Consider the following 21,125-nt stretch of genomic DNA (forward strand, 5'->3'; position numbering starts at 1 on the left):
CCCTAATCCCCAACGCTAGCTCCAGAGGTACAGATGCCTGCGAACAGGTATGTGCTACCTCACCTACCTGGCCTAGGGGCTTCTCCCAGTTTCTTAATTGGGGATACTGACTGCCAACCTCTACTTTCACAAGATAGCCTGAACCAAGCCGGCAGGGAGCAGGACAAAGTCATTTGAGTGTACAGATTGTGTCCTCTGTTCCCCCAAGAAAGAGGGCCATCTCTGAGCTGCCAGCTGGAAGCTCACAATGGTTGCACCTCAACTTCCACATCCAGCAAACCAAGTGCTGGGCATGGGACCAGGGCTGAAAGCCACTGTAAAACTCTCCTGGCTGGGGGGAGCTGGGCCTGGGGTCCTTCCTGGGAGCAGGTAGGCTGCCAGGCATCTGGACCAGCAAGACTACAAAATGGGGGGGAACACTTGTCCCAAAGCAGATAACAAACCTGGGGAACCCCGTGTACATCTAGTCCTGAGTGCTTTGTCTGCCCCAGTGAGAAGCACTATAAGTTTGAGGCAGGAGAGGTGAGAGAGAGAGAGAGAGAGAGAGAGAGAGAGAGAAGAGGAGAGGAGAGGAGAGGAGAGGAGAGGAGAGGAGAGGAGAGGAGAGGAGAGGAGAGGAGAGGAGAGGAGAGGAGAAGAGAGGAGAGGAGAGAGGAGAAGAGAGGTGGAAAGGGGCAGAGAGAGAAAGAGAGAGGAGGGAGGGAGAGAGAGAGAGAGAGAGAGAGAGAGAGAGAGAGAGAGAGAAAGATGCTTGTGCATCGGGGAATTACACCTAGGAGTGAGGCAGGACATGGGAGAGTTCAAGCCACTGTGTGGCCCTGACCACTAGAGTCCACTGCCCCCAAGAATGGAAGGCCTGGGTGCATGCATCCTTAAACAATACAGGGGAAAACAGGAGCCCAGGAATGAAGGTGAGGATGGATGGACCTGCTTGCTTATTTTATGGGTTGGCAAGAAAACAATGAGACCAAAACAGGCCAAAGTCTAGGGAAACTGGCGGATTGGAACAACATGGTATGATGTGGCCTGAGTCTCCAAATGAAGGAGACTCAGAGACTGAGAGCCACTGGAGACAGGTACCAGACTCCAGATAAGGGCATGGGGAAAGTGCTATGCAGAACACCAACATGGCTGCCAATATAGGTCAGCAGTAGAGAACTTAGCTGGCATGTGCAAGGCCCGGGGTTCAATCTCCAGTACCACAAAAACAAGCAATAAATAGCTTTAAAAAAAAAAAAGGAAAAAAAGAAAAAGGTAACAGGAGCAAGTCTGGGTGAGCATGACTAGGAGTCGTGTCTGGTAAGCTGACATACCCGGGAAGAGCCTCCTTCCCCGCCATCTGCCACTCTCTACAAGAATTGTTCCAGCCCCTACAAGAGGGGCAGCCCTGCTCCCTGGCATAGCTCCGGAGCTCTGCCAGGAGCCACCATGTTTTGAGCTCTGCAGGCCTTCCATCTCTCTGTGTAGAGATGACAGTGACTGGGACAGAGCTGACTGGCCCACTCTTATGAGTCACCTCCTGCCATAAGTCCCTGTTGTTATGGGTCACCATCTACCAGCCAACAAGTTTCACAAGCCCAACCTCAGAGGCCGAGGGGGCATGTGCCACAGCCACTCAAGCAGACGCTGCTGGGATCTGGCAGGAAATGAGGACAGCCCCACATTCGTCCCTCTCCTGGCCTGACAGATTTGTCCCAGTCTCCCGTAGCTACACCTGCTTGACTTCCCTGCTAGTCACTGCCCACGTGACCCAGCCTCCTTCACTACTAACTACAGCAGTGATGTACAGGCCCCAGATGCCGAGGATGCTATGGGAGAATGAGGGAGGAAGAGAGAGAACAAAGAGGGGGTGAGCATAGGGTACAGGGCTGGATGGAGAATAGACAGCTGTGAGACAGAGATCCAGGGGGAGACGCACCGACGGAGACACTAGTGCAAGAGCAAGATGGAGGTGCTAGGAACAGGTAACGAGCAAGTGAGGAGGGGAGGGCAAAATGCAGTGAGTGGCTGGGGGTGAGCAGTGAGTGTGAGGCTGGGGGTGAGCAGTGAGTGTGAGGCTGGGGGTGAGCAGTGAGTGTGAGCAGAGAGTGTGAGGCTAAGGAGGGTGAGCAGTGAGTGTGAGGCTGGGGGTGAGCAGTGAGTGTGAGGCTGGGGGTGAGCAGTGAGTGTGAGGCTGGGGGTGAGCAGTGAGCAAGAGCCTGAGGACGGTGAACAGTAAGCAAGAGTGACAGAGGAGTTGAGAGAAGTCTGACTGAGCCCAGGGGTAAGGAGCTAGCCCAGGGAGGGAGATGCTTACTTCTTCTTGTCCTTGTCTTTCCTCAGAGGCTGCTGTGAAGTGGCATGCAAGGCCTGTGACTGCAGGGCCTCCATGGCCGCCTTCCTGCAGTTGAAGGCGTTGGTCTCCTCCTCCAGCTCCCTGCGCTTCTCCTCCACCTTGCGCTTCTCCTCCTGGTGGATTCGCTTCAGGTGCTCAAACTTCTCATGGAGCTGGGAAAAAGGGAGGCACCTGGGTATGGGCAAGACAGGTCCCTCCACCCCCCCCCCCAGCCAGCCTGCCCTCTGACACTCCCCCCCCCCCAGCCCTGCTCCAGGCTGGCACACAGGTCCCCCCACCCCAGCCAGCCTGCCCTCTGACACTTCCCCCCCTCAGCCCTGCTCCAGGCTGGCACACACCTCCCGTTCCTTCTCCTTCAACTCAAGCTCTGTCTCCTTCACTTTGTTGACAAACATCTGTCTCATCTCTTCCTCCTTCCTCTGCAGCTCGCTCAGGAACTCCTTTCTCTTTGCCTCGTAGGTCTCTTGGAGGCTGTGGAGACCCAAAGGAGAGACCGAAGGTAGAACTGAGGCAGTCAGAGCAGCCAAGTAGACGCTGGGGCAGGAGGACTCAGGGCTCCCACCAGCCTCTGCCTGCAGGCTCACAGGCCTGAGACAGCAATGCTGGTGTGGCAAGAGTGGCCGAGGCAGCACAGGCTATCACCTGAAGGGCTGGCTGTCGCCATCACTGTCCTGGAAGCCCATCTCCTCCAACTTGCAGCGCCGATAGAGCTCGTAGTGCCGACTGTGGGTCTGCTCGCGCAGGTCCTCCATGTTCACCCGGATCAGCATCTCCCGCAGCTTCACGAAGTCACAGTGATTCTCATTCTCCACTAGAAGCAGGGGCATGAGAGGTATGAGACAGGCATGACACAGGTGGGGAGGGGGCAAGAGGGCAGTAGTCGGGTGCCTTGGTGGCTCCAAAGCATCAGGAGGCAGGTGTGCACATGGGCATGGGATGGTAAGACAGGGGGCCTTGGTGGTTCCACAGAGCAGAGCAAACATGCAGATGGTTGGGAGGTACAGCAGACAACGGTTGGGTGCCCCCCCCCCCCCCCGTGGCTGCACAGCATGAGGTGCGCATGGAAGCGGAGGGACAGCATGAGAGCGGCCAGGTACCTGAGGGAGCCCCAGGGGCAGAGGGTTAGCGGGACAGTGGTTAGTGACCTCAGTCAGTGCAGGGCAAGAGACTGAGCTAAGGCTGTAGTTGGGGACGCACTTGCCCAACACTCACCCTGCACCACACCCCAGGGGTACTGCCGTGCTCGAACCAGCTTGTTCCCCACCTTCACCTCCTCTGTGCTGCCCACCACGGCAAAAGGCAGGTGTGCCTGAAAAGGGGTTCAGTTATGTGTGAGCACTGCACTGGAGCCATGGACAGACTCTCTTACCACCCCTGCACTTTAGGGAGGGTCTGCCAGCCTTTGAACAAGGCTCTGGGGTCAGAGGCTGACTTCCCGTATCTTTCAGAGCACTGTTGAGAACTGGGTGTGCCTGTGTGTGGGGACCTCTTCTCAGGAAGATAGGGGCTCTCTGACAAAGACTGTAAGCCTGGTTCCTTCCAGATTCCCGACCCCTGGCCACGCATATCCTCACTCCTTCATGCATACATTCCCACCTAGAGTAGGACTTGAGACACTCAGATCTAGGGGACCCTTAGTGCAAACCCAATTAATAAGTCCTCTAATCCCATTCCCACAGGATCCCTGGGAGGGATGTGACCCCCACCTCTCTGGGCTGGGGATCCTAAGGATAACATTATGAAAAGCAGGGCTTCCAGGAACTGTGTTTCATTCAGATTGGTGTCTCTAAGCCCTCTGGCTCTGGAGCCCGGAGACCCTGCCCCCCCCACTCACGTTCATGACTGCATTAATCTCGGCGACAGCCTCGTCGTCAGTGGGGAACTGGTAGATCTGGACTCCATTGCTGACCAGCTCACCCATGATCTTGATCTTGAACTTGTGGAGCTCACTCTTGGAGATGGTGTCAGCCTTGGCAATGATGGGAATGATGTTCACCTGTGAAGGTCAGGGGGCGGGGCAGCAGGTTGGTTGGTTATTTTAAGTGATGGTCACTGAGTGTGGACAAGTACTACGGGCAGGAATCCAGGAAGACAGATGATCCCAATGAGCCGCCTGTGGCTACGGTGACAGCCGGAACTGTAAGAACTGTCATGTTTCTAAAGGACCCGCCGTTTGGTCACCCTGGGCATACTCAACTTGGACCCAGGATGCTCTGAAGGTCTTAAGTGGCCTGGGACCTGACAGAAACAGTAGTGGTGACCAAGCCGCCCACTAAGCAGGTAAGGCGATGCAGGAGTAGCGGCTATGGGAAGGGCTTAAACTCTCCCAGGCCAAGGTTACCCCATTTTTCATGGTGATAATTAACCCCTGGGATGGAAAGGCTGAGAGATCACTAGGAGGGGCACTTGTCCTCCAGGACAACCCCTCTTGACCTCCCATGACACTGCCCTCTGCCCTCATTCAGAATCTAATTCTGAGTCATCGTTCTCTTCTTCTAGTGAGCTCAGAAGAGAGCCAAGGGGCAGCCATGTCAGAGGCTGAGATGGAAGGGGACTCTGAGCAGAGGGTCTGCAGGAGGAGGTAGTCATGTCACAAGGAACAAGGAGCAAGGCTCCAAATGAGAAGGGCTGAAAAGTTCAATGAGGGCCACCGAGAGCCAAGACACCAGAGAGGACCAGGCCAACCACAGCATAGCCAAACACAGCCACCATACCAGCTTCCAGAGGGAGATGGCAGAGGTCAGGTGACAAGGAGGGGCATGTACCTTGCTATCTAGTTTCTTCATGGTCACCAGATCCAGGGACTTCAGGGAGTGCCCAGTGGGTGTGATAAAGTAGAGGCAAACGTGGATCCTCGTGTCGTGGTAGTCAAAGAGGGATCGGCGGATCTTCAGCTCCTCCTGTAGATAGCTTTCAAACTGCGCGTCGATGTAATCAACTATGGGCCTGTAACTACAAAGAGCTCCATCACCTGGGAGGCAGACACTGCTGCAGCAAGGGCAGCGCAGAGCCCAAGCTAGGCTGTTCCCACTCTCCTCCCTGAGAACGGCTTTGCTCTATCAGATATAGAAGGCTGGTTGACCCCTTCTCCTACAGCCCTCCAGAGGAAGAACAGGTCTGCTAATGGCCCAAGACCTCAACCCTTCCCCAGCAGCCTTCCCAGGTCACCTTAGGGCTATATATGGAGCAGTTTGAAGCAGGAAGTGCCTGAGAAGGGTTAGGACAGGGGTCAGCCAACACTGAGGAGGCTAGGTGGGGCCCGCCCTTCCCGCCTCTTGCCTGTCATCCTTATTGATCTGATCCCCAAAGCCCACAGCATCCACGATGGTCAGTTTGAGATGAACATTACTCTCTTGGAGGTCATATGTCTGAGGCCGCAGGCGTACACACTCCTCATGGTGACTAGCTTCTTCAGTCTCAAAGGTCGTGTTGAAGAGCGTGTTCATTAGCGTAGACTTGCCAATCCCAGTTTCCCCTAGTGCGGAGGAACAGCAGGGAGAGACATGAGTACTAAGGTAGAACAGGGCTGTCTCTAGCTGGCAACTGGGTGAGGTGGGTTCCAAGACCCTTAGCTCCTGAATGAGAGAGGGGAAGCCTCCTACCCCATTCCTCATTGCCATCCTTGGTGGACTCTGCCGGTTGCTCAGTTGTAGAGTTTTGTTTTGTTTTTTTGTTTTTTTTTGTTTTGGTTTGGTTTGGTTTGGTTTTTCCAGACAGGGTTTCTCTGTGTAGCCCTGGATATCCTAGAACTCACTCTGTAGACCAAGCTGGCCTTGAACTCAGAAATCTACCTGCCTCTGCCTCCCAAGTGCTGGGATTAAAGGCATGAGCCACCACTGTCCAACTAGTTGTAGAGTACTTGCCTGACATGTATAAGGCCCTGGGGTTCTATTCCAGCACAGACACACACACAGACACACACACACACACAAAACCAGGTCTGTGAGATGGCTCAGAGGGTAAGGATACTTGCTGCCAGGCTCAGTAACCCAAGTACATAGTAGGAGAGAAGCGACTGCTTCTTGCCCTGTCATGGGCTCCTCAAATAAAATGAATAAATGTGTTAAAAAAAAAAATAGAAGGGGGAGAAGGAAGGAAAATAGAAGGGAAAGAAAAAAAAACAATATTCAGAAGGAAGAGTCATAAAGGAAGCCTTTGATGTAAGACATACTGTGCAAGGCATGTGGCATTTCCCCAAGAGGTGGGGGAAAGGCAGCATCAGGCTATGGAGATTTCACTGTATGCTGGCTTCAAAAGGACCTAGTCACAAAACATAGCCTGTTCTGAGCATCATCCTTCTTAGGCCAAGGCAGTCATAGGTCCACAGGAAAAGGACCTGAAACCAACAGTTGCTGGTCCCTGTAGCCTGGGTAGCCTCAGGGGCACGTGGTCTCCTTCCCAAGAGATACTTTCAGAGGACCTTGCAGAGTCTTTGTGCCTTGGACACATGGAGCCTCACCTCCACCTCTATCCAGCTATGTTTACTCCAAAGTGTATTAGAGAGGTACTCTGTGGTCTGGTGTCAGAGCAGGGTCTGCCTTACCACTGTATCCTTGCAACATAGTAAGAAGGAGAAATTCTTTAAAGATTTGTTTTTATTTATGTGAGCATGTGCAGTTACCTATGGAAGCCAGAAGGAGCTGTCAGGTTCCTTGGAACGCTGATGTTGGTACTAAGAACAGATGTCCAGTCCTCTCTCCAGAGGACAGCAAGTGCTCTTAACCACTGGATCATCTCTGTAGCCTTGTGAATTTTTTTAAAATTTGTTTATTTTTTTATTTAGATTTATTTTATGTGTATGGGTATTTGCCTGCATGCACAGATACGTGCACCACATGCATGCCTGCTATGATGGATCCCCTGGAACTGAAGTTAAAGACAGGTATGAGATGCCATATAGATGCAGGGGATTGAACCCGGGTCCTCTAGAGAAGCAGCTAGTGCTCTTAACCACGAAGCCATCTCTCCAGCCCTGAATTTTTTTTTTTAAATTGAAAGAAATGAATGAACTAGTGACTGTGATTCTCTAATGATAAACACCCTTTTTTAGTGTTTGGACAGCACTTTCATGGGCTCACTTCTGTTTCCTCTTTGTGGCAACTCTGAGTCAGATCCCGGATCTAATCCCATTCTTGACCCTGACAGAGGCAAAACCAAAGCCTAGACCAAAGATCTCCCTCTGCTTGGGAACGCCCAGCCACGCCCCCACCCCAGCCGCAGCTTGATAGGTGGCCTGTGCAGCAGAGCACTGGCTCCAAGAAGTCTCATCCCCTTCTTCGGCTGGCAGACCACTCACCCACACAGAGAATGTTGAAGCTGAAGCCCTGAGTGACTGACTTGCTGACCAGCTGGTCAGGGAGGCTGTCGAACCCCACATGGCCACCCAGGGACAGGTTCCGGGGCTCAGGCTCTGCATTCTGCCAAGAAAAGCATAGCAAGACAGTGAGCCCCCAGGAAAAGATGTGTTTCCGCGAGACTAGCCTTGACCCTGGTGCCTGAGTTCTCGGCACAGCTAAGAACACACCTCAAAGTGTCCAGGATTCCAACACCATGCCACATTCCCACAGAGGGGCCCTTGAGCCCCCCCCCCCCCGCCCCCCACATACACACACTTTGGAGACAGGCTGGCCTTGAACTTGCTATCCCATGGTCTGGTCTCCAAAGTGTTCATATGATAAGCGTGTGCCACCACACCCAGCTCCCTGGTCTTTGTCGTTAAAAAGGAACTCACTTCTTTGTAGTTAAAAGAAACTCACGTAGTCCAAAATAGCCTTGAATTTGCTACATAGCCAAGAATGACATTCAGCTTCCAATCTATGCTTCCACCACCTTCATGCTTAAACCACATTACAGGCATGCAGCTCATGGTTGATGTGTTACTGAGGACCCCAGGGCTTTCTGCATGTTAGGTAATCACTCTGCCAGTTGAGCTAGATCCCCAGCCCTCCTCTGGATCTTAAATAGCCCAAGAAGCCCAGGTTGGAGAGTGTATATTCCAGCAGGCAGTTCTGAGGAAGGTGGGAATGTTGCCACTCCCTCATAGGCCTTTCTTTCCCAGCCCCTCCTAACTGAGTGCATCGGAGGGCTCTCATGTCAGGCTGGGATGGTGATCAATCCTCTGCAGCTGCTTTCCACTGCTCAAGAATCCAACACAGAGTTCTTGCAGGGACCTGACTAGCAGAACCAAGATTCCTAAGGATGAAGCCAAAACTGGGGCTCAAGCAGGCTTCTGCTTCCTTCTCAGTGGTGGTCTCGGGAGACACCAGGCTCTGGAGCCTCCCTTACCAAAGCCATGACTGTTTAAAAAGGAGATTCTGGGAGAGAATGTGGAGGCCTGACCTCAGCAGAGATGAGGGCGCAGGCCCCAAGCCTGCGGGAGCCACTGGATTTGGTCTGTACCACTAAGAGAAACGATAAGGCCCAAAGACGAGTCACGGCCGGACTCACCTATGTGGACACTTGCTCTGGCTTCCCTGGCAGTGGTAGTAGATGTCACCCTGAGAACAGGTTCCCAGGCCCACATGGCTCCATGTTGGGCAGAACCATGCTTTTTTCTTTCTCCGTGCCTATGCCCTACCCACCACCTGGGACAGGAAGATGCACAGGGCTTCAGTCTGCCATATCCACAGCCCCGAAGTGGAGCTGTCAGCGGTGTCATAGCAACCCTTTTGTAAATGTGGACACAACACAGTGGGTAAAGGAGTCAGGGGCAGATAGGAGGCCCTGTGTCTTCAGCTACCCAAGAGCCTCCTCAGCACCCGGACACCCACTCTCTGCAGCCACACCCTGCTGCCTTTGGCCTGTACCTCTCTAGCCAGTCTGGCCTCTGGCACAAACCCCAACCTGCCTTAGGATACTTAAACCTGTACTAATCATGCCTAACTATGTCTACAAGCATCCTCGATTTTATGTGACCTTTCTACCCATTTCAAATAAGCCAGGTTTGCCCTGAACCTGTTTTCTCCAAAGACTCTTGATGGAACCTATTTTTCATAATAACCCTCCTCCATCTGCCATCCCCAGGGCATCATGTCCCAATCTACCCACTCAGGACAAGTCCCCTGCATACGTAACAAGGGCTGCATACGTAACCTGACAAAGGGTCACCAGGCAGCTCTCTTTTCTTCATGCCCATATCACAAACAACACAGATACACTGGACCTTCCCCACCCTTTTGCCTGGCATTAAAATCTTCCCACCAGGCTCAATTCCAGCCCCACTGGTTACTTCTAAATTCGTGTGTGTGTGTGTGTGTGTGTGTGTGTGTGTGTGTTGGGATGAGGAGGGTGTTCGGTTTTGTTTTGAGACAGGCTCAAGCTGGTTTTGAACTTGCTGCACCAAGAATGACTTTGAATGTCTATCTTGGTTCCATCTCCCAGTGCTGGAATCACAGGCACCTGCTGCTCTACCGAGTTTTATGCGGTGCTGGAGATCAAACCGAAGGCTTTGTGCATGCTAGGTGAGCATACTGCCAACTGAGGTGTTTCTATCCTGTGTTCCCCCTTCTTTTACATTCATTTCATTCACTCATTTATCTACTTACTTATTAATTAATTAATTGGGTGTGAGGCTCGCACGTGCAACAAAGCTCCTGTGGGGGTTACAGGACAACTTTTCAGTTTTCCCCTTCCACCTTGTGGATTCCAGGGACTGAATTTTGGTCAGCAGCCTTGACGGCAAGTGCCTCTACCCACTAAGCCATCTCTCAGCCCCAAAGTCCACCTTTTAAGCTCAGCAGCTTTCCTGAACTCCCAGGCTCTGGGGGTGGGGCTGGGGGGTGTCTCCATCTCTGTCTTCTTGCTGGTACCTGTTCCTAGCTGCCCCCTCCCCCCCCCCACACACACACACCGCACAGCAGGTCGTCCCAAACAGTGGTCCTATTTCCTGGCACTAATCCTTAATATTTTATGCATCCTGGTTGGCCACTTCTCCCCACTTCAGAAAGATTGCCATAGGCTGGGGAAGCCATGTTCCCCATGCTTCCCCCGCTTGCCGGCCATGACACCACTGCTCATTTCTAAGTTCATGAGCACCATCTTCAACTACTGCCACACAAAAGGTGTTGCCTGCCCACCTCACACAGGACTTCATTATTCAGTCTTCCTTCCTGTTGTGGCAGCCTGCAGATCAAATGCAGGACAGAACAGTCTGAAGCTTATTTTTAGGTGAGAATGAAAATCTAAAATTGAAGGCGTGCTGTGCTTGCCGAGAAGGCTGCATATTTATTCATGCTCTTGGTCCAAGGGTGACACAATCAGGATGCAATCCAACATCCTGTAGTCTGCCGCCAAAATTGACCAAGTCAGCTGTGTCTGGAAAACACACACACACACACACCTCAGCAGAGGACTTAAAAGAGAAAGAGAGAGGAAGTGGGAGGAGAGTGAAAGAGAGAAAGAGAGCACACATGGGAGAGTGCAAGAGAGAACAAGAGAGAATGAGAGAGGGAGAGAGAGAGAGCAGGCCAGCCTATGTCTCACTTCCCCCAGCTTTCTTACAATTCTGGGCTCCAGAGGCTAAAAGCAGCACTGAGGACCACAGAAGCCTACCCACCAAGGCATTAGCAGTCTAGTCAGACAACATGGCTCTCTCTATGGAAGGTGTAGAGGACAAGATTGTCACCCCCAGGCTATTGCTGAAGCTGCACTCAGGTCCCTTGAGGACCAGAGTGGGGGTCATCTCTGGTGCCCCTATGTAGAGAGACATGGCTACTGCCTTTACAAGAACAGTGTCCTTCTCTGTTTTTAGGAGACCGACGTGACCTTCTGGCTTTACTGAGGGATGGATGACTCTCACTACTGCTGGCTTTACTGATCACACATTCAGCATCACTAACTCGTGACCCAAAATGTCCTACTTACGGCAAAGTGTCCGCTAGCCTGAGCAGTCATAGCACAGGAAGAATAGTAACAACCAAGGTGTCCCCTACATGATGTGGTGGCCAGGACTCAGATAGAATATCAGGTCTCCTGCTGGATAACAGCCCTGCCATTTGGTGGTAGCCAATCAGCATGATACCAAAGAAAATGTCTCAGGGAGGCCTTTATGAACATCTGGGGAGCTAGCCTAAGACTAAAGCCACCTTATGAAAGGCATCCAAGTCAAAAATGTGCCAGAGCAGTTATGGAGCTCCTGTGTGCCCTACCTCTCTATGTGTCTGGCCTATACCCTAGCAGAGCAGAACCTTAGCGCTGCAGTAGAAGCCTTGACTGCTAGTCTTCCATGGAACATGCATGCACAGAAGCAGGAGAGAGGGGGGAGACTCTGGAAACTTCAAGAAGGGTAAAGAAGGCCAGGCATTGAGTTTACAGGCTCAGCAAAGAATAGAGGTCACCAGCCACTGTTAAGAACAACTGTGCATGAACTAAACCCCAAAAGTGCTACAGTCTCACACTTAGTATTTCCCACTGTGTGCGGCACCAACCAGCCCAGCAGGGATGGAGAGCGGAACAAGCCCTTAGCCAATGCACTCTGCTTCTGCTGCGCTTGGAAGGCTCCCAATCCATCTCAGTCCATCACCAGTGGACATATCTGCTGTGTGGCAAGCACTGGGGCAGTGAGAAGGTGAGAGCACTACATTCTTGACCCTGGGTTTGTTCTAAACTCAAGTGCCATAGAGGCCAGGGAAGCACCATAAATGCCAAAGAGGATCAATGCTGATGACCACCAGAGTTACAGCTAACACTTACAAGTTCTGAAATACACAGCTTCCATCTCACTCACTCCACACAGCAGCTCCATGAGGTTGGCTGCAGTATGGTCTCCACTGTACAGACGAGACCACTGGGGCATTGTGAGGCAGTCACATACAAGAGGCCACACTGCTCAGGATCTAACCAGAGACAACTTGATCCGGAAACTCACACTCTCAATCACATTACTCCGTTGAAAAATCGCAACATTCAATCCCCAATACCATATAAACCAGGCATAGCAGTGCATGCCTCTAAGCCCAGCACTCAATCATGGATGCAGGAGGTCAGAAGTTCTGCTACAAAATGAGTGCAAGGCCAGCCTGGGCTATGAAGAACCTATTACAAAATGACAATTTACAACCGGCCAGACAGCTCAGAGAGTAGAGGTGTTTGTCATGAAGCAGGACAACCTGAGTTCAAGCCCAGAAACCGGTCTGATAGAAGGAAAGAGACAACTCCTGAAGGTTGTTCTGACTTCCACGTGGGCATGGAGACTGTGGCACACACTCACCCCCAAGTACAAATGAATAAATGTGAAACTGAAAATGGACAGAGGGCCCAGCTAAAATATGAAACTACTATCAGGTCAGAAGGAATAAATGAGAGGCAGCATCGTGAGCAGCCCTGTAGTGCCAGCAGGTACAGCAGACAGGAGGACCAGGATCCAGAGCCATCCTCAGCTGCAGGGTTAAGGTCAGCCTGGACTAAGAGACACTGTCTCAAAAGGAAAAAAAAAAAAAAAAGTAAATGATTTCTGAATGTAAAAACCACACGTTTAAAAAACTTTTCAAGCCGGGCGGTGGTGGCGCACGCCTTTAATCCCAACACTTGGGAGGCAGAGGCAGGCAGATTTCTAAGTTTGAGGCCAGCCTGGTCTACAGAGTGAGTTCCAGGACAGCCAGGGCTACACAGAGAAACCCTGTCTCAAAAAGCCCCCTCCCTCCCCCCCCCAAAAAAAAAAGAAAGAAAAGAAAAAGAAAGAGAAAAATTGCAACTTCCAGAAAGAGGCGGAAATGGCAGAGTCAATGTTCAGACATGGCTCAAGGTTGCCACCGGCCTGGGATTGCAGTCAACTGTGAGAAGTTGGGAGTAGGGAGGCCATGGCAACACATACATGCAATCCCAGTGTCAGGGAGGCTAAGGCAGAAGGATCAGGAGTTCAAAGTTAGCTTTAACCACCTAGAGAGAGACCCTGGCTCAAAACACAAACAAGTCAGGTGCTGGTGGTTCACGCCTTTAATCCTAGCATTCAGAAGGCAGAGGCAGTTGGATCTTGGTAAATTGAGAACAGCCTGGTCTACAAAGTGAGTTCCAGGACAGCCAGGGCTACACAGAGAAACAACAACAACAAACCCACAAACAAGTCAGCTTTGGTGTCACAGTAGCAAATGCTATAAAGAAGCTATGGCAGAAGGATCATAGTTTCAGGGCTAGCCTGGACTACCAAGGGCTATGGATGTAGCTCAGTAGTAGAGCACTTTCCTAACCAACAGTAAGGCCCCACTTTCTATCCTTAGTGCCTCCCTCAAACAAAACCAAGTGAAAAGGAAAAGAAAGATGTGAATATTAAGTATAAACTAGGAATGGTGGTACACACCTGTAATCTCAGCACTGAGATACACAGGAGAATCAGGAATTCAAGGCTATCCTTAGGTACTTAGCAAGCTTGAGGACAGCCTGCCTGTCTTGAAAAGGAAGATGTGAAAAGAAAAAAGGAAATAAAACCAAAAGAAAAAAGAGAATATGGGGCCCAACATAGAGTTTGGCATTTTGGAGAACATATCTGAACCAAAGACATTCCTGTCTGGCAGACCAATCTGGTAGAGAGATCTGGGGAAATGATATGTCCACTCCATTCTAGGGACATGGAGGCATGATTGACTCTTCCATGAGAACAAGCCTTTAGGTTGGCAGGCCCTAGACAGGGGTAGATCTTTCTGACTCTGGCCCCTTTCATATCTAGCAACCTAGGGTGCTCACTAGGGGGCTCTAAACATCTTTGAACCCCCCCCCCCCCCTGCACAGAGACAGTTGGCACTTGAGATCTGCACACAATAAAATCTGCACAGGGCCAATGTCCCCTCTTTAATCACTAACGAGCTCTTGGGTCCTGAACAAAGCAAGGGTTTCTACGTCATCCTTTCTTTGGCACATCAGAGAAAGCAACCAAACTAAGAAAGTGCAATTTTTCATGCCTGGCCATCTAGAACAAATGAGAGGACCTTGTTTATTATACAGCCCAGTGGGTAACTGGGACATCCTTGTCCTGGTCTGGAACTGCTCTTTCTGAACCCTTGGGATCAGCCCTAATTGACAGACACGAGGAACTGCCTGTTTTACCAAGAATCGAGGTGGCATCTAGGGAGAAATCGGGTCTCACACCTTGCCCCCACACAAAAACAGACCATCTTCAGAGACTGGAAATCTGCTGAAGTACACACACCAAGATAGGCAAAGCTGCAGATGAATAAAGAACCCCAAACTATGCTGGTGGTGGGGAGGGAATCAAAGCAGACACCCACTCTAAGAAATGTGGTCCTTGAGTCCTGGATGCTGAGCAGCTCCCAACACTAGGTCTTCCACACACTACTCTAGCACTGTGGTCTCTGAACACATCTTTTTCCTGGCTCCTGTGCCTAGCATCAGCTGGCCCCTTAGACGATCTTAGGGTTTAAAATTCAGAACCGTTTTCCCTCTTGTTGATCTCAAGGCATCCTCGGGTGCAGCAAGCCAGTTAGATAGAAGCCCACTCCTCAGGAATCACTGTACCACTGGGAGCTTCTCCACCATGTTCCTGGCACCAAGTGGCTTCAGCTACTATTCCCAAGCAGTCTAGGCCTTAAAAATAGCCAGAGCAGAGGCCTCAGGCCAGAACTGTGGTGTTAAGCACAACTGTCCTTGAGCCCGAGAGGAATCCGAGGAATGTTCCCAGGAAAGGCTTAGGCTCTGGTCCCAGGATTCCAAGCAAGCCTCTAAACCCAGGTCAGAGGTCACGGGAAATAACTAAAAGGTTGTATGGGAGTGAGCAAAGCCAGAGACGCTGTCATCCTGGGCCTGAGGAGAACAGCAGGGAACACCTGTTCTCAATCCAGTGGACACCTGGGCCTCAGCATCTCTCCTACAGAGGCAGCGACAGAACACCTGGGAGGAAGACTCAGACCCAGATCAACCTTCAGAGTGCCACCATGGTGCCCACATGGTTAACAACAGGGAGGGCTGCTGGACCCGGCTGGTCATTACCCACTCTCTTGTAGGAAGACCAGGTCCTCCCTAGCCCAGTATTTGGTGCTATGCTTCTCTGTCCAGGACACTTTCTCATGTTCTTTCAGCCAGGCGGTAGCCCATCAACTAGGGATGGTTTGATTGACACATCTACCAAAATTGGGTTTCCCAGAAACAAAAGAGCAGAGTTCCTGAGCCCGTGCCTGTCCCTGCCACCTGCCACCGAGGCCTGGGACACAGACATATTCTCGGGCTTTGATGTGCTGCCGAAGAGAAAATGTCCCATCCAGCCACTGCACATATGGGGCGCTCTGCTGCAGAAGGCAAGGCAGCTCCAGTTTTCTGCTTGACTAGGGACTGACTCTAGGGACAGCCACTGCCGTCTGCCAATGGGCACAGCCACAAGTGGTCCAACCATTCAGAGAAGAAGGCAGCATTTCCCTGTGAATGAAACATCAGCCATAGAAGGGGGAATGTGGGTTCCCAGATCTCCCTGCCTTGTTTACCACCACAGGCTGGATGACGGTACTGGCAGGTTCCAGAGGAGTGACCTTGCACCCACATGGCCTGAGGCAGTTATGGAGGCTAAGCTATGCATCATTCTGCTATCCATTCACCCCAACCACAGACACGGGTCTTCTTTGTTCCTGAGAATTCTGGGTTCGTCCCACAGTCCCCCTAAAGCCCAGGTTCCCAGTGACCCACACCCAGAAGGCCCCTCCAAGAACAAACAGCCAGAGAGTCTGATAGAGATGGACACTTATTTCCTCTGATTCTGTCCCTCTAACTTGGCTCATAAAGCCTACTATGTACCTGAAAGTTTTTCATCCTAAGAATCCCCAATTGAAGGCAAACAAGGCAACTGTAGCTATTGCCAAGAAGCTCCCTGCCCTGATCTCTGCTGCCTCCTCCCAACGAGGCTTCCTCACATGTGTCCTGAGGATGCACACAACTCCTATAGAAGCTAATAGAGAGAGCATCCCAGCTCCCAGTAGAGCATTCTGACTCTTGGAGACATCTCATTCTTCAAGAAGATGTGTTTTCCACTCCCAACCCCCTAGCCAGCTCCACATCTGGCTATCCACAAAGCTAGTGCACTGTAAGATGCGGCTGGGGGAGGGGGGGTCCCAAAACCCTAAAGGCAGAAGGAAACAGGAAGCTGAGGAGGCCCTGAGAGACACCTGGAGCCCAGCTGGTCCTTGCTTCTTTGCTCTGGGACATGGCCTCAAGGAAGCTGGGCTTCAGTCATAAAGACATCTGGGAGTTACTGTCCCAAACACAGACCACTCCCTAGTTCATCCTAGGGCTCAGAAGTCAATCACCTCAAGGGGCCCTCGGGTGGAAGGTTATTTATATATTTGGGTATTGGGCCCATCTTTGAATGGCCTGCAACCAAAATCTGCTTCTTCACCCAATCTCAGCTTGCTGACATAAAAACCAATGAGCACAAACCATCCATTGCCCATCCAAGGCTTTTGGGCAAGCCCTGAGTTCTCCTTGGCTCTGTGGTCAGCCTCTTGCCATCATCTTTCTTTCTGTCCTAAACAGTCTACGGTCGGATGCTCCCTTGGGTCATCAACCCCTCACCAGACTCATATGGGTCCATCCCATAAGGTCCCAGTAAGGTTGGCCCCTAGTGTGTTAGGTAGGGAAGGGAGAAAAGAAAAGGCAACCCTACCTCCTAGAGAAAGGTGTGGCGCTGTAGCTCTGGCTGTGGCATTCACACGTGACTCCTCAATGCTAGGCACTGGGAGCTACACAGACACCTTTTTCTCAGCTCTCATTTCTGCCCAGAAAGGCTTGCCAAGGTCATTTTCACAGGATAGGGAGATCCCAGGGGACAGGGCCCTTGAGCCACACTGGGGTGAGAAGGCTGCTTCCCACATCGAGCTTCAGGACAAAATAGGCACTCCTTGGATAGCATGCTTTTTGGGGAAGTGTCAAGATTACAGGGTGACAACGGATGTAACAGATGGTGCTGAGGATAAAGCGGAGATGGGGGGGTGAGCGACTGGCTAGGAAGAATGCCAAGTATGAGGCTGTTTCACGTTTCTTTCCTCTCCCCCGCACATCCTCACTTTGCCAGGGACCAACAGGGTCCCTCACCTAGCAGTCTGACCCTCGTTCCATTAGATGCAGACAGGAGTCACAGGAGCTGGTCAGGGTTGGAGAAGAGTGAGCCTCAGAGTCAGAATCTAAGAAGAGAGGGACCCCCGAAAGTGTGCCAGGAGTCTGATGGCCCAAGGAAGACAAGAGATGACAGAATCTGCTGAGGGCTGATCCTGCATACACATACAACAGCCATCAACCTAAGTCTGTGAGCTGACCTAAAGCTGAGCAGGACCCAGTCAAAAATCAGAGATGTGGGGCCAGCAAGACGGTACCTGCTGTCAAACCTGACAGCCAAAATTCCATTTCCAGGACCCATATGATGAAAGACTTGAAAGTCGTCCTCCAACCTCAGCACGCACACCATCACACAAGCATACCCACATATATAATACATACTCAGATACACACAACAAATAAATAAAATATAATATAAGCCTATGGTGTATACACCATGCTAGTAAGGATAAGTCAAAATACCAACACACTGTCAAGCATGGTGGTGCATGCCTTTAGTCCCAGCACTTGGGAGACAGAGGCTGGTAGATCTCTGTGAGGTCAGGGCCAGCCTTGTCTACATAGTGGGTTCCAGGACAGCCAGGACTACGTAGAGAGACCCTGACTCAAAAACAAAAAAGATACCAACATACCTCCATCTCAATGCACATTGATGTGTGAGTTCACTTTAAATTCTAGTGTGTGGGGGGGTGTTGAACCCAGGACTTCCTACACAAGTTAAGTAAGCTCTCCACCCCCAAGCTACAGCCCAAAGCCTTCTGTGTGCTCTTGTAGACTCCAGACTAAGTTTGCAGGCCACCAGAGGCCCGTCTGACCACCTCTGCACAAGCCAGAGGCACAGCGGATACCTGCCAAACGTGCCACCAAACCTTGCAGCTGGAAACTTTTCCAGCATGTCTCCAATAAACCAAAAACTAGTTAACCTTCAAAAACCCTTTAAGGAATCAGTATAGTTTTGCACATGATAAGGGGGGGAAATTACCTTCCCAGGATGATAAGGAAGGGAAGAAAGAGACCAGACTTCTAAATTCCAGCCAAACTCCACCCAATATCTCCACCCAAATTCAATTCCATCCAAGTCCTCCCAGGAGGCTGAAGGCCCAGAGTGCAGAAGGCGGGGAAGGCGTCCATCCATCTGGCATAACCATCATACTGAGCAAGGCCCCAAGATTCCAGCACTAGCTGGACTTGTGTCCCCACTCCGTGCTTTGGTTCACTATGGGGATAATATGAAGACTTCCCACAGAAATGATCCAAAAGCAAACAGAAGCAAGATCTTCCCAAGCGGCAGCTGTACAATGTAGACGCTCAGCCAGCCCTCTGAGGATATCTTTGGCCAGTGTGCGACCAAGGCAAAGACATTTTCTGCAGCCATCTCACACACGGCTGGGTATTTACTGAGTCTTTATCATGTAGTGATACTATCCACACAACTCTATGAGGGAGATACGCTTTTCTCTTACTGTGTAACTGAGAACACAGAGGGTTAAACAGCTTGCCAGAGGTCCCGTGACCAACAAGTGGTATCTCTAGGAATCCTCTCAGGCCACTGATGCTAGCTGCTTTACACATACTCTCATCTGGACAAGATGAAAAGTTAGACAAACCTCTGACCTCAATACAAAACAGACTTAACCTTCTGGTCAGCTAAGCACAGAAAACCCAGCGCTCAGACAGACAGACAGACACACACACCCCTTTTGGTCTCCATCCACTGGGCAGGTTTATAAGGGCTCGGCTGTTTTCCTGCAGTACATAAATTCCATTTTACAGCCACGGGAGTGAAGTGGACCTTGGTTTGGCCCAGCCTCTGCATCTGTTCCCCATGTAGTCAAACTTACTTAACAGACACACAGCCCCTCCCCAGGGGGCACAGAACCACTCTACACAGAAGGAAACCTAGAACTCCAGCTTTGTTATGCATATTCTCAAAGACCAACAAATGTATTTTCAGGTTAAAGAAGAAATTTGCATATATAAATTCAGATGACAGTATTTATAGCAAAATTACATAAGTCCTGGCTCCCTTATTTAGCCCCAGAACCAATTCGTTATCGGTCACACATTCAGAATTCTCCCTCCCTCCAACAGCCCTGGGCCCTCCTCCACCTCCTCCCTCCCTTCCCCTCCTCCCCTTCCAGTCGACCAGGGCCTCACATGCTGGCAAGAGGACACAGCTTCCTTCACCGTCACAGCATAGCCTCCCAGACACACCCAAATCCAGCCTTAGACACCAAAAGAGTCTTGGTGTCAGACACCCCCCGCCCCAAAGGCCTCCCTCCGCATGCTCTGGCCTGGCTCAAGTTCACAGACACCCTTCTTAGGACCACCAAGGGACGTCAGCCCAGAGAGAGGCAGACCCAGACTGGGGCCCAAACAAACACTCAATGGTTTGGATCTGGAATCACTTCAGCTCCTGGGAATGGCTGCCGCAGAGCTACAACCTACCACTGAGGCCCTGGACCTGTCTGGAGTCGCACCCAGGATCCAGGTTTCCTGGAGGGCAGTGGAGGAGATTAGCAGCCGACCTGGGTTCTTCCCACCCAAAGTCTGCAACTCTCCTGAGCTCTTTCGGGAATGTGTGTTTGTGCCCGGGGAAGGAAAATCCCTGGATCCCTGGGGCTCCATCCTCACTCTGCACCCAGATAACAGCACCTGCTCGGCAAAGGCAAGTCCCCAGAGGTGCAGGAAAACCCTGGGAGAGAAGAGTTGGGGGCATCCGGGATCCTCCCCTCTGGACACGAGTCTGTTTCCACACCTGCCCTGATCAGCCCAGATCTTGGCTTCTTCCCGCGAAAGGAGCTTACGTCGCGCGAAGCCCAACACTCTGAGACACCCTCCCGGGGTTGGCTCCCAGGTCCCGGGGTTCGAGACCCCGCCGCGCGGTGCTGACAGCCCGCCTCGCGCCCCCTCCCGTGGCCCTGCGCGCCGCAGGCCTCACCGAGACGTGTTCCAGGTCGGTGGCCGCCATGGCGAGCTGCGCACCGGGCGGGCGGGTTGCGGGGATCGCCGGAGCCGCGGTGGGGATGAGCCGGCTGCGGGACGCGCTCCGCCCCGGCGGCTGCGGCTGAATGGATCCAATATGGCCACTTCCTGGAAACTCCCCTTGGCGGCGGCGGCGGGAGAAGCCGCGGAGCCGGCCCCGCCCCCGCCCGCGGGACCGGCCTCCCTACCCCGCTCGGCCCCAGCGCAGCACGCTCCCCGCGGCTGGGACCGACCGGGGGTCTCCGCGGCTTGGCGGGAGGTACTAGCTGCGGGTGCTGCTGGGACTTGTAGTCTGCGAGGGGGGGCGGACTGCCACGTCTGGGGGACCCGGGCCGCTCCCCAAGGCCTGCTTCATGTCCCTGGGAAGCTGGATTAGTGCATAGCACAGAGGGGTGCTACGTGTGCCTTGCGGGTTCAGCCTCCAAGCTGACTGTCCATACTGGAACCTGCAAACGCATTGGGACCACTGATCGGAGGGTTCATGCGCTGCAGGTCCGAGAGAGACCCCTCAGCCTCTTCTGCCTATTCCATGGGTCCCACCTGATGCTCTAAGCTGGAGCTAGGGCGGGAGCCCTGGGCTGGACCGGTGCATCCTGCCAGACAGCCTTTGGTTCCTTGCGCAATGATGAACCAGAGAAAGATGCACAGTTGGGGAAGCGGAGCTCAACCATCTACGTAGCATATTGCTAGTGATTCTCACCCTGCTTGTCCCACGAGTTTGGAGTTATGTCATTATGCAGAGAGGACCTTGGTTCTCACA

At 52.1% G+C, this 21,125-nt stretch overlaps 1 protein-coding gene across 8 annotated transcripts in view; it reads right to left on the bottom strand.

Moving 5' to 3' along the window:
* Septin8 (septin 8) overlaps window positions 1–20,571 on the bottom strand; it is a 29,249-nt gene extending 8,678 nt beyond the window's left edge. For 2 of the 8 annotated variants that reach the window (XM_034507621.2, XM_034507626.2), the window contains exons 1-8: window positions 7,632–7,752; window positions 5,615–5,810; window positions 5,101–5,287; window positions 4,170–4,331; window positions 3,548–3,644; window positions 2,978–3,146; window positions 2,674–2,806; window positions 2,297–2,487 (exon numbers count right to left, since the gene is read on the bottom strand). In XM_034507621.2, the coding sequence (XP_034363512.2) occupies window positions 2,297–2,487; window positions 2,674–2,806; window positions 2,978–3,146; window positions 3,548–3,644; window positions 4,170–4,331; window positions 5,101–5,287; window positions 5,615–5,781 (1,106 nt within the window). In that variant the 5' untranslated portion in view covers window positions 5,782–5,810; window positions 7,632–7,752. Of the gene's footprint in view, window positions 1–2,296; window positions 2,488–2,673; window positions 2,807–2,977; window positions 3,147–3,547; window positions 3,645–4,169; window positions 4,332–5,100; window positions 5,288–5,614; window positions 5,811–7,631; window positions 7,753–20,321 lie in introns of those variants that run through there. The other 6 variants (XM_034507620.2, XM_034507622.2, XM_034507628.2 and 3 more) reach the window with 6 other exon arrangements.
* Between the last annotated feature and the right edge of the window lie 554 nt (window positions 20,572–21,125).

Source organism: Arvicanthis niloticus, chromosome 6 (assembly GCF_011762505.2).
Source record: "Arvicanthis niloticus isolate mArvNil1 chromosome 6, mArvNil1.pat.X, whole genome shotgun sequence".
NCBI classification, from domain to species: domain Eukaryota; kingdom Metazoa; phylum Chordata; class Mammalia; order Rodentia; family Muridae; genus Arvicanthis; species Arvicanthis niloticus.